Source organism: Corythoichthys intestinalis, chromosome 9 (genome assembly GCF_030265065.1).
Source record: "Corythoichthys intestinalis isolate RoL2023-P3 chromosome 9, ASM3026506v1, whole genome shotgun sequence".
Taxonomy (NCBI): Eukaryota; Metazoa; Chordata; class Actinopteri; order Syngnathiformes; family Syngnathidae; genus Corythoichthys; species Corythoichthys intestinalis.
In genome coordinates, this window is record NC_080403.1 from 9,785,327 (window position 1) to 9,798,326 (window position 13,000).

The following is a 13,000-nucleotide window of genomic DNA, read 5'->3' on the forward strand; positions in this document are numbered from 1 at the left end:
AAAGAGGTCTAACTTCTAACGAGGTCTAACGTGGTCAAACGAGGCTCCACTCGCTACCTGTATTAATGGCACCTGTTTTAACTCAATATCGGTATAAAAAGACACCTGTCCACAACCCTCATTCAATCACACTCCAAACTCCACTATGGCCAAGACCAAAGAGCTGTCAAAGGACACCAGAGAAAAAATTGTAGACCTGCACCTGGCTGGGAAGACTGAATCTGCAATAGGTAAAACGCTTGGTGTAAAGAAATCAACTGTGGGAGCAATTATTAGAAAATGGAAGACATACAAGACCACTGATAATCTCCGTAGATCTGGGGCTCCATGCAAGATCTCACCCCGTGGCGTCAAAATGATAATAAAAACGGTGAGCAAAAATCTCAGAACCACACGGGGGGACCTAGTGAACGACCTACAGAGAGCTGGGACCACAGTAACAAAGGCTACTATCAGTAACACAATACGCCGCTAGAGACTCATATCCTGCACTGCCAGACGTGTCCCCCTGCTGAAGCCAGTACACGTCCAGGCCCATCTGCGGTTCGCTAGAGAGCATTTGGATGATCCAGAAGAGGACTGGGAGAATGTGTTATGGTCAGATGAAACCAAAATAGAACTTTTTGGTAGAAACACAGGTTCTCGTGTTTGAAGGAGAAAGAATACTGAATTGCATCCGACGAACACCATACCCACTGTGAAGCATGGGGGTGGAAACATCATGCTTTGGGGCTGTTTTTCTGCAAAGGGACCGGGACGGACGACTGATCTGTGTAAAGGAAAGAATGAATGGGGCCATGTATCGTGAAATTTTGAGTGAAAATCTCCTTCCATCAGCAAGGGCATTGAAGATGAGTCGAGGCTGGGTCTTTCAGCATGACAATGATCCCAAACACACAGGTAGGGCAACAAAGGAGTGGCTTCGTAAGAAGCATTTCAAGGTCCTGGAGTGGCCTAGCCAGTCTCCAGATCTCAACCCCATAGAAAATCTGTGGAGGGAGTTGAAAGTCCGTGTTGCCCAACGACAGCCCCAAATCATCACTGCTCTAGAGGAGATCTGCATGGAGGAATAGGCCAAAATACCAGCAACAGTGTGTGAAAAGCTTGTGAAGAGTTACAGAAAACGTTTTGCCTCCGTTATTGCCAACAAATTGTACATAACAAAGTATTGAGATGAACTTTTGGTATTGACCAAATACTTATTTTCCACCATGATTTGCAAATAAATTCTTTAAAAATAAAACAATGTGATTATGTGTTTTTTTTCCCACATTCTGAATACTCATTTGCCCCACTGTACTAATACCCCGGACAGTGCGCTATTCCTCATAAAGTCAATAATACCATTATCATATGCCACCATTACATGCACCTGTGATCTATTCTCATCAGTGTGTATGTGTGTGGGTAAGATTAACTGATTCCAGACTCACATCACAAAGTGACTGTGCTCATAAGCGGTGTCATTTTCTGGATTTAAGCATTATTTTCTTCATTATCAGAGGTCGAAGAAATTAGCCATTTGAACACTCATATACTTTGAGTAACTGTCTTCCACATGAATGTCATTCAAACTAGGTGTTGTCTGTTCCTTTGATGTATAAAAACATAAATAATATATATATATAATATATTTGGCAAGCACACTTGACTGCCAAGATTATTTTGCTTGTTATCTTATTATAAAATATCAGTGTATCACAGCTCTAAAACTATCCACCCTGTCTCCCGAATTTAATGAGTCAAAGTGTAGTCAGAGTGTACACTTTGACATATTTGAGGCAAAATGTTCCCAAGTTTTTAAGAAAGCTGAAGCCATTGCATTTTAGGCCTCTGGCTCAGCCTTTCACCGGTAACTTGTATAATGCATTAAAGTGGTAATAGGGCATCATTACAATACTTGGAAATGCAGGATTTAAAAGCACAAGGCAATTGAACATTACCTAGTAGTTCACCTGTCTAGTTGTATTGAATACATTTCGAGCACCCATTTACTTAGGAAGTTACCAATATAGTCCTTTATCTGATAATGCATTGACCATAAATCCATTAGGGCCTCTTACTGACTCTAACATTATTGTGTTCCTTGATGGAAACAAGCAAATTACATGATGTTTTTGTGGCTAAGATGTGAAGGAAATGACCACAGTAGAAGAAAAGAAGAACGGAAGGGGTGGGAGGATCTTAATGAGGAAGGCACCTCATAGTGAGATGAAATGTTGAGAGCAGCACAAAGAGATGAGATACAGAAAAGGCCCAAGGAAAATGACAAAATCTAGGGCTGCCAAAGACCTATTGCAACAGCCTAGAAATAATGTTTTTCTCTCAAATTCATGACCTACATGTTTGTTTCTGGGTAAAGTTTGCCGATACATTCCTGGCCAAAGTCAAAGGCCACCTTACATTCATACTCAGTTAGATACTTTACATCACTTTATACTATATTTAGTGCTTTTTCTATACAAAATGCTGTCTATTCAAAGAGGGCTGGAGGGTATGTTCCTGCATGCATAGGATGGAGGGTAGGGAAAAAAACCTTGTATGTAACCTTGTACAGTATGTGTTACTATTATATGTAGCTTTCACTAAAAACTATAAAGGTATTTTAAGATTATTTTTGTACAATACTTAATTGAAGTAAATTCAACTGTGGTGCATCTAGGCAAAACGTTAAAATGACTTTTCTGTACACTTTATACTGGCGCTATATCTCTAACTACAAAAACTGGGCATCTGTATATTGGAAAGGTATCATTTAATTCAGCTCTTATGTTAACTTTTGTGATTGTTTTTTTGGGTGGTCATAATGTTGTGAATTTTTCATACATATTTGGTAAATGTTAAAAGAAAACAAGCCAAGTGTGAAATCAATACTTTAAAAATTGACTTTTTTAGGGAGGGTGGTAATTTTTTATATATTGCTTTATTGTATTGTCCATACTGTAAGTAGTACGAGTAAATTTAGAGGATGTGATCCTCTAGACCAGGGGTCCCCAAACTACAGCCTGCGGGCCGAATACGGCCCGCCTCCACATTTGATCCGGCCCCCTGAATAATACCAGAGAGCATTTTGAATGTTTTTTTTTTTTTTTTTTTTCTCAATAGTGTTATTTATTTCCTGGCCTTTTCTGTGAAGAACTCAGAGAGGGTTATTTGGTTATTATCTATTTAATTAAATATTATTATTATTATTATTATTATTATTATTATTGTTATTATTATTATTATCATATTATATTATTATTTTATTTTATTTACATTTGTTCCGTGAAGAATCCAGAAAGGGTTATTTGATTGTGGCTTTCTGAAAAACAATAATTTTTTACATTTAGGCATTCCTGCAATCTTTACACTTTTTCTGTTACAAATTGACCCTGGCCCCTCATCAGAAAAGGGAAAAGTTATGTGGCCCTCAAAGGAAAAGTTTGGGGACCCCTGCTCTAGACACTTGAACTTAACAATTCGCCATTTTGGGTAAGCGAACACAATCCATCGCGTCCTGTATATTTACTTACCATATTATTTCTCCCATGTTTATTTCAGGTTCAGGAGTGGCTATGCCTGAATTGTCAGATGCAGAGAGCGTTGGGTATGGATATGACCACACCACGTTCCAAAAGTCAACAACAGATAAACTCTCCTTCTCATGCTGCCAAACCAGAACTCAAACCTGATCCTTCTTCTCAGCTGTCCCCTCAGACACAGACAAGTCCTCAGATTCAGCCAGGACAGACACATCAACCTCCTGGAGCTTCTAAACAGACTGGCCCAACTCAGCAGCCAACAAAGTTGCCTCCAGGAGCAGTGCCTCTCCCTGGCATGGCCAAAGCCCCGTCCCAGCCTGATTTGTCCCGAAACTCCCCAGCCCACCAAACCCACCACTCCCGCCAAGACCAGACACGCAGCGCCGGCAGCTCTCCTTCACGACATCCTCCTCCTCCTGAGCAGACTTTTGGGAAATTATTTGGCTTTGGTGCTTCTCTTCTTAACCAAGCCAGTACACTTATATCTGAGACCACTCAACCCCAACAGCAACCCCCGAAAACGGCCCCCAAACCAGGTGGACACCAGGGTCCAGGACCTGGGCCACCTAAGCATTCGGCACCTCAATCTGGTCAACAAGGGCCACGAGCGCCACCTCAGCACCAAACCGCTCCTCCAGATTCCTCCAAACCGAAAGTTGCATGTCCTCTTTGCAAAATGGTCCTTAACATTGGCAACACAGCTGAACAACCCAACTATAACACTTGTACCCAGTGCCACTCCAAGGTGTGCGACAAGTGCGGATTCAACCCCACTCCACACCTAGTCGAGGTAAGGCCCTTCCTTGTATGTGTGTTCGAAGCAACATACTGCTGACTGTATTTTGATCTATCGATACGCTTCTGTGAGAAATGCTGTGTCCTGTTATTACCCAGAGGGTTATGTAGTTGTGAATTTGTGGCTGTCTGTTGTCAATGACAAAATGGTAAAAATCATACATGGATGATCAATTATATGGCTTAAGGCACGGCAAAAGGCTATCAATCGCTTCTTTTCACCCCCCTTGCTTCTGCTCGTTTCATGCTCCATTATCAGATATTTTGTGGAATTTACTGAATCGTATTTCACCCATGTGACACACGTGTTCAATGTGTATATACAGGTTATTATTGGACACAATTTATAATGTAACACTTGGGTATACTGTACAGTAGAGTTGTCTTATATTATCGTATGGCCTATAATATCGATTGATAAAAGCATTTTCAATAATATTAGAGAATATAAACATCTGGTCTATCAACTACTGCATTACCAGAAAGAAATAGTCACTAAAATAAAGTCTCTAAAAGTAATGAAACACATCATTTATTCGTAGAAATTTGTGCAAAATCTCAGCGAAATGCATCTTGGGAATCACTCATTGGCATTGCATGGGCTTGCCGTCAATGGCGTTGGAAATGGCGTGCTGATGGTGCTGCAGCACCCCCTGGTGTTGGGGAGGAAAAAAGTGTTTTGGTAGGATTTTTTTTCCATCCATCCATCCATCCATCCATCCATCCATCCATCCATCCATCCATCCATCCATCCATCCATCCATCCATCCATCCATCCATCCATCCATCCATCCATCCATCCATCCATCCAAACAACCAACCAATAGCTTTAGCAGGGAAGTCCAGACTTTCCTCTCCTCAACCACTTTTTTGTTGTTGTTAAAAATAGATAAATAAAACATATTGAAACAAGAGCAAATTTAACTTTGGGGATTAAATATATATGTCATATATATATATATATATATATATATATATATATATATATATATATATATATATATATATATATATATATATATATATATATATATATATATATATATATATATATATACATGTTGAAAAAGTTTTATTTGTTTATTTATTTTCTTTTAAACACCACCTGACACATTGCTTGCTACCTGCTCACGTTGACTAAAGCGCTATTGGAATGGAAAGGTAAACTGTTGACAGAGGAGGCGTTAACATGACACAAAAAAATAATTTGCGACTTTTTTCTTCACAAAAGCAGTGACATTTTCTAAAATTTAATTCGAGATCAAAAATGAAGATTATTCTCCTTTGTTATCTTCGAATAGGTAAGACATGCTTGCATTGTAGCCCTTTAATGGTTTGTTGTTGCTGTTGAGCTGCCGCCTTGCAGAGGGCTGTTGGATATTAGTGTGCAAATTATTTTAGTCTTGTAAAAAGGGGCTGTTAAACCGAGGCTTATTGGCCCTTTTATTTTTCAAATGTGTTCGTGTGTCATTGCGCCGTCTAGTTGCGGGGATTTGCATTATTATACACTGACACTTTTATTTCCAATACAAAACATATTCTGTAGGTGAAATAGAGCAGTGTCTATGTAGTAGCCTAGTAGTAGTATGTAAACTATCCAGCATGCGTGTGTACTGCCATTGTGCACGCCTTGTATGGGGGAAATCACGCGAGCATGACAAATTTGGACCAAAACGGCTGTTTTTGGATGGGGGAAAAACTACAAAAGATCCTCAGCACCCCCTGCTGTGAGTGACTTTGTCGCCCATAGTGGCACTTTGGGGTAATCCAGCGCCGCAAGAGTGTAGCAACGCAACACTCCCATTCGTTCGTTCACAGGTGCAATGACTCATGGGTACAGTGTTCCAAGTGGCAACACCAACACTCCAAACAGCTGTTGCACGGCATTAGCTTCCCTGAGTGTTTGTCCAGCATACGGTAGGTAACGCTTATATATGTGCTTGCTATAGACCCTACCCACGTGACGTCACAACTCCGCTCTCCTGACTGGTGCCGCCCACTTGTCCGGCAACACATCGTGTTGACCTGTTACGGCTAGTGCATTCCTCCTATTTACGACGTGTTTTTCTGCTCGTTAACATTAATGATCAAAAGGGTGAAGGCGTGTGTGGCGGTCGGTTGCAATAACAGAGAAGATAGACGGAGAAGACGGAGAGACTTGAAGCTCTACCGGATTCCGAGAGACCCGGAGAGAAGAGAGCGAGATGGGCTGCTGCAATTCGACGAGAAAACTGGGCTCCAAACGATTACCACAGATTATGTAGTAGTCATTTTATATCTGGTAAGATGCATTTAATATATATTTAGAGGGTTTTGGGCTGACAACCACAATTAAGATCATTGCTAGGCTAATCGCCGACAACATACACGTATGTATGTAGTGAGTGCTATCGCTAAACCATATAAACATTAAAAGCCCTAGCTCCATTGACAAATGACATGAAATACATTAGACTTGACAGTGGATGTTAGCAAGAACAAAAGATTTTGAATTGAAAATTTCGTAACTCACCTTCCGAGCACAAGATTCCTGCCGAATTTTCGTGTACGAGGACCTGTTTCACCCAACCAGCAACGTAGCATTTATAAGCCTCCAAGCTCTTAAAGTTTTTCAAACTTTCGTGAGAATAGGCTGATTTTGTGTGGACAAGATAGTTGTAAATATCAGGGTCAGGCAGAGACAGTGAAGGCAGCCGGTCAAAAATCATCGATTTAGGCATCAAATATGGATCTGGCGACTGTATAGAACGAAGCTTTTCCACATAACGCCTTTTATGCAACACATCCAGTGAGTTTACGGCATCAGAAAGCACCGGGTCTTCCATGAAATGCATTTTAAATTCCTCGATCAATTGAAACCAATGCTAATAGAGAGACAAAATGACGGACAAGTGGGCGGAACCATACAGCGAGCACGTGGTTTATGACGTCGGTGGGTAGGCTCTATAGACCCTACTCACGTGACGTCACAGCCACGCCCCCGCGCCATGTTGTCCGGATACTAGTCATGTTAATGCATTAGCGCTTCGTAAATTCCTCCTATCATGGCGTGTATTTCTGCTCGTTAACATTAATAATCAAAATGGTGAAGTCGTGTGTGGCGGTCGGTTGCAAAAACAGAGAAGATAGACGGAGAGACTTGAATTTTTACCGTATTCCGAGAGACCCGAAGAGGAGACCGAGATTGACTGCTGCAATTCGACGAGAAAACTGGGCTCCAAACGACTACCACAGATTATGTAGTAGTCATTTTATATCTGGTAAGATGCATTTAATATATATTTAGAGGGTTTTGGGCTGGCAACCACAATTAAGATCATTGCTAGGCTAACCGCCGACAACATACACTCAGACGTTGTGAATGAACTACCTGAAAATATATAATTATAAGGGGATAATCAGACAGTTGTCATACAATTAATTTACAATTTCACTATTGAGGTCAAAAGCCAAAAAATAAATTAAACTAGGGACAATCTGGAGTAGTGCTATCGCACTTCATATTTATTACGTATTATATATGTATATAGTGAGAGCGCTATCGCTAAACCATATAAACATTAAAAGCCCTAGCTCCATTGACAAATGATATGAAATACATTAGACTTGACAGTGGATGTTAGCAAGAACAAAAGATTTTGAATTGAACATTTCGTAACTCACCTTCCGAGCACAAGATTCCTGCCAAATTTTCGTGTACGAGGACCTGTTTCACCCAACCAGCAACGTAGCATTTATAAGCCTCCAAGCTCTTAAAGTTTTTCAAACTTTCGTGAGAATAGGCTGATTTTGTGTGGACAAGATAGTTGTAAATATCAGGATATCAGATGTCAGGCGAAGCCAGCGGGTCGAAAAACATCGATTTAGGCATCAAATACGGATCTGGCGAATGGATAAACTGAAGCTTTTCCACGTAACGCCTTTTATACAACGGATCCAATGAGTTTACAGCGTCAGATAACACCGGGGCTTCCATGAATTGCTCTATAACTTGCTCGACTAATTGAAAACAATGAGAATAGGTCTGAAAAAGAGGTACAATATGGCGGCCGGAAACAGCGACACGCCCATTTTGTGACGTAGGTGAATAGGGTCTATTGGGTAACTGGTTGCCGCTGATCATTCTAACTTGAGTTACAAAATTTATAAAAGCAGTTATGATGATTTTCATATCAGATCTCAATAAAGCAGAATCGCACCTTTTCAGAACATCATAGAATGAATGCTTTAAAAAAAAAAAATTGCTGTGCTTCTTTATTCTTATATTTAAAGTTTCTTAATGTTGGTAATTAGATTACAACATTTAACCTCATTCACTGTACTGAAGCTGCTATAAGCACTTTGTGAGCCATATGTGATATGGCAGAACCTTGCTGATTCTTTGCCCTTCATCCAATGTTCACTAATGTTTGCACTGTTTTGAGATGAGCAGTAAATATATTAGTGAACTATTTAAAGTTTTCTCATAACTTCAGTTGAAGTTGTTCTTTTATTTTTTTACAAAACGCTAATTTAAAAAAAAAAAATCTTGAAGTTGTTACATTTTTCATTAAAGCTTCCAGTGCGGCATCACAATACAATTAAACATAATATGTTAAGTCCATGACCACGTACTGTATATCGGTATCGGTTTGAGATGTGTACCAGATTTTTGGAGCTGGACAACACCAGGATATTGGTTAAAAAATAATAATCGGGCAACTCTACTGTACAGTGTAAGAATTGATCAGTCACTATCAATTATCAGACAAATTAGGAAACCACCAAAACTATTTGGACAAAAGCATTGAGACTTAATTTTTATTGTAGCGATTCCAGACAAATGAAGTGGAAAAGAAGTCTGCTGTAAGGGATCATTTAATTCCACATATTTTATCAAAAAATACCATATGTTTTCAGATTATACACCTGTACTTTTTCTCTCCGTTTGTATCCTGTGGCTTTTACAATGAAGTGGCTTATTAATGGATTATTATTATTATTTTTTAAACAGCATTAATATTTTCTCATTAAAAATTAAAACACTTATGTTTTCACTTAATTTCGCTCCAAGGCCTGGTGCATCATGATGACATTGCCACTTTGGGTGCGAGTGTAGGTGTTCCATTATCACAACACTCGAGTTCCACTGGGTATCCACGTGCACTCAGTGTATATGATATTCTCCAAACGCACCATTAGCTAGTGATACGCTCCGTTTATGAGAAAACTAGGTACTTTCAAGTACATGCTGACTTGTTGTCAAGAGAACACCCTTGCTTCTACTATAGAAGAACCATTTCAGTCTAATAATGGATGATTTGACATCTTTTTAAAGAGTGGATATTCAAAATTTTCTATGACATGGCCCTCGGCTGCTACACTAGTGCTGTCAGACCTTGCCAGAAGCTTTGTCAGACTGCATCAAAAATTCTGGGGAATTTGTAGATGAATAGTAGTCCATTTGATGCTATACGTTGCTACAAAAGAATGATTTCAAAAGGACGGATATCCACTGTTTGCTACCACAAGAGGCTATGCTATTCTAACGCCGATTAGCAGTTTTCACTCAGCAGTCAGAGGACCTTATTACCCAGGAACGCTCCCATTACAGGAGAACAGTTTTTATTTTGATTTAAAGAGAACAGATTGCCGCTGTGTGCTACACTAAAGCTTTTATGCCACAGCTCGTGCTGATAGCTGTTAACGGCCTTGAGTTATTGAGATGATATGGTGGAAATTTTTAAAGGGACTTCATCTGCATCACGCTTAGAAGGTAAGGTAAAGTGGATTTTATTTTTTCTTCTTTGTAAATTTAGTGATCTGTTAGTTAGTAAGTTGGGTTTTTTATTGAAAGGTTTCAGACAACCACAGCGAACACAAGTGGGATTAGTGGTGTCTGGCTCTCCCGGGTGACAGGCCTAGGGTTGCCAACTCCCTGAAAAAAATAATAAGGGACATCTCATTGGTAAAGCCGGCCAGCCAGATAACCACCACTCTTTAAATTTTTTGGATGCGAAAAGTGATTATTTATAAAATCTTATATTATAATAATTTTACTCAAAACTGAATTAATTAGGAACATATTTGAGTGACATAAGCTCATTAAAAACATTTATCAGCAATGTATTTTTAATACAAAAAAATACTAGAATAAAATTAACATCTGTCATGCTAAATTTAAAACGGCATGATTTAACCCTTAAGGTCCTGAGCCTAGTGTGTGTGTGTTTTTTTTTTAAATACTTTTTAAAAATGTGCAAACGTTAACTCAGAGGTAAACTTTTTTTGTTTTATTTATTTGTTTTTTTTTTGGACAATTTACGTGCTTTCAAGTACCCTCAGCAATAACAGTTTCGCAAATGATCACTCCAAATCTTAATAATAATAATAATAATAATAATACATTTGGTAACACTTTATAATAACTATCCGTTTTACTAGTTAATAGATCATGAGTAAACTGTTGATAAATTATTTATTGTTGATTTGTGAAGTATTTGTTAACAGTTTGTTAAGCATTTACAGGGTGTTCTTAACCTTAAACACAGTTTGTGTAGAAATGTTTCAAGTTTTTGTGTATAACGTTTGGCATTTCTATCTTTTCAGGTTAAGAAATGCCGTTCACTTTAAAAGAAAAGGCATTTTGATAAGGCATTTTGCAGGCAGCGCTCATGTTGCACATTTATGAAAATCTACCATAGAACCAACACATATTTGTTTTTTTCTTTGTATATTTAACCAATAAAACTTATGACCTTCAACATAAAGTGTATATAGTTTTATTATGAGCCATCAACTAGCATGGGCATTTAGAATGGGGCCAACCATATTGGAACACCCTGTAAATGCTTAACAAACTGTTAACAAATACTTCACAAATCAACAAAAAATCATTTATCAACAGTTTACTAATGATCTATTAACTAGTAAAACGGATAGTTATTATAAAGTGTTACGATACATTTTATTTGAAGGCGCCTTTCTGGCACTCAGGGTCGCCGTACAATCCTAAAAAAAAAACAAAAAAAAAACAATTCGACAAATTAAAGAATAAAAACAGTAAAAATAATTAAGTGTAGAATGTTCAAAACAATAAAATAGTAATCTGTGAAAATAATTTGTAGAACTGTAAAATAAAAAGAAATCAGGGATTATTATGGATATGCAAGTCTTAACAGGTGAGTTTTGAGTTTCGATTGAAAAAGGGGTAGTGAGTCTGAGTTCCTGAGGTCGGGTGGTAGTGAATTCCAAAGCCGGGGAGCAGAGCGGCTGAATGCTAAGTGGAGTCGTCGATGGTGAGGGGATGGCTATGGTATTTGGATGTGATGGATTTGGAGCCAATGAGGAGCACGTTGGTTTTACTGCTGTTGAGTTTGAGGAAATTTTGGGTGAGCCAGTTTTATATTTCGGTGATACAGTCATCAGGAAGGTGGGCTGTAGAGAGGACGAGGGTTTGGAAGTAGGGTAGAGCTGGGTGTCATCGGCGTAACAGTGAAAGTTGATGTTGAATTTATTGAAAATATTGCCAATGGGAAGGAGAAAGATGATGAACAGTAGTGGCCCGAGGACAGAGCCCTGAGGGACTCCGGAGGAAACGGGGTGAGGGAGTGGATATAAGGGACTTGAGTGGTACGTAATGAGAACGTCCAGAAAGGTAGGATGAGGACCAGTTCAATGGTGTTTTGGTGATGCCAAATCTATCTATAGCTGTCTGGTCTATAGATCTTCATGCTTTATACTCATTCTTCAATCAAACCTCTTTTCTCTCACACTTATGTTGTCTTCCATTTTCCTCATGGCAAGCGCCAGTACCTCCTCAAACAATGAGATGAGCAGGATTGTCTTTGTTCTGTCCGCTCATTGGTCAGAAAGCAGGAGAGGCGGGAGAATACGTTCCCCTGCATATTCTTGACAAGTACCGTACCAGTGTTTGTTCGTTCTACAAATAAACACAATTTTCGATTTTATAATAATACAAGACAAAGCGCGATCCTTGTAAGTTTAATATGGGACGTGCACTTTGTTTCTGAATACAGGACGATTCTGTTTTTCAAGGGACGGTGGGCAACCCTAGACAGGCCGCTCCATATGAATGAGGAGGATGCAGCTCGGTGTGTTTATGCGTGTTATTTGGTTACTAGAGATAATTTTGATCAAGCAAATATTTTTGTATATTATCTCTTTATGTAAATATCACATATACCAGTATAATACTCTCAATTTTATGAAATTAGGGCAGTGCGGTTTATAATCAGGTGTACTCTGTACTCTAGTTGTATTTATTGATTGTGATTGTATCTTTTTCTTCTATCTTTGCTGGCAACCTGTGGGAACATGTCGAACCTAAAGCGCTCCTCCAGTGGTGATCTGAAAAATATTTGATATATAAGTTTGATAAAAATCTGGTGTTATAATATTTTTGTCATTTTTCAAAATGATCCCCCTGGTTATTGTTCATGCATGCCACCATATTAGGAACGGATATGACGTCAAGTCATTGACTGGGCTTCCTTCGTACATACCAATTGCTATTGAATGATATGCCAAATTGATGTAATTGTCATATTTTCTGCAATCAAAAGAACATTGTGGATTACCAGGTTAATATTGTTTTTGCCACTTACTATTAAAACATCCAAACTCTATGTTTTTGCCACTATAACTCAGAATTACAGTATGTGCAAGCTGAGACTGCTGGT

At 38.8% G+C, this 13,000-nt stretch overlaps 1 protein-coding gene across 6 annotated transcripts in view; it reads left to right on the forward strand.

Moving 5' to 3' along the window:
- The window catches only part of bsnb (bassoon (presynaptic cytomatrix protein) b), a 138,540-nt gene that overhangs the window by 31,558 nt on the left and 93,982 nt on the right, over positions 1–13,000 (forward strand). For all 6 annotated transcript variants that reach the window (XM_057847277.1, XM_057847279.1, XM_057847276.1 and 3 more), the window contains exon 3: positions 3,544–4,314. In XM_057847277.1, the coding sequence (XP_057703260.1) occupies positions 3,544–4,314 (771 nt within the window). The remainder of the gene's footprint in view (positions 1–3,543; positions 4,315–13,000) is intronic.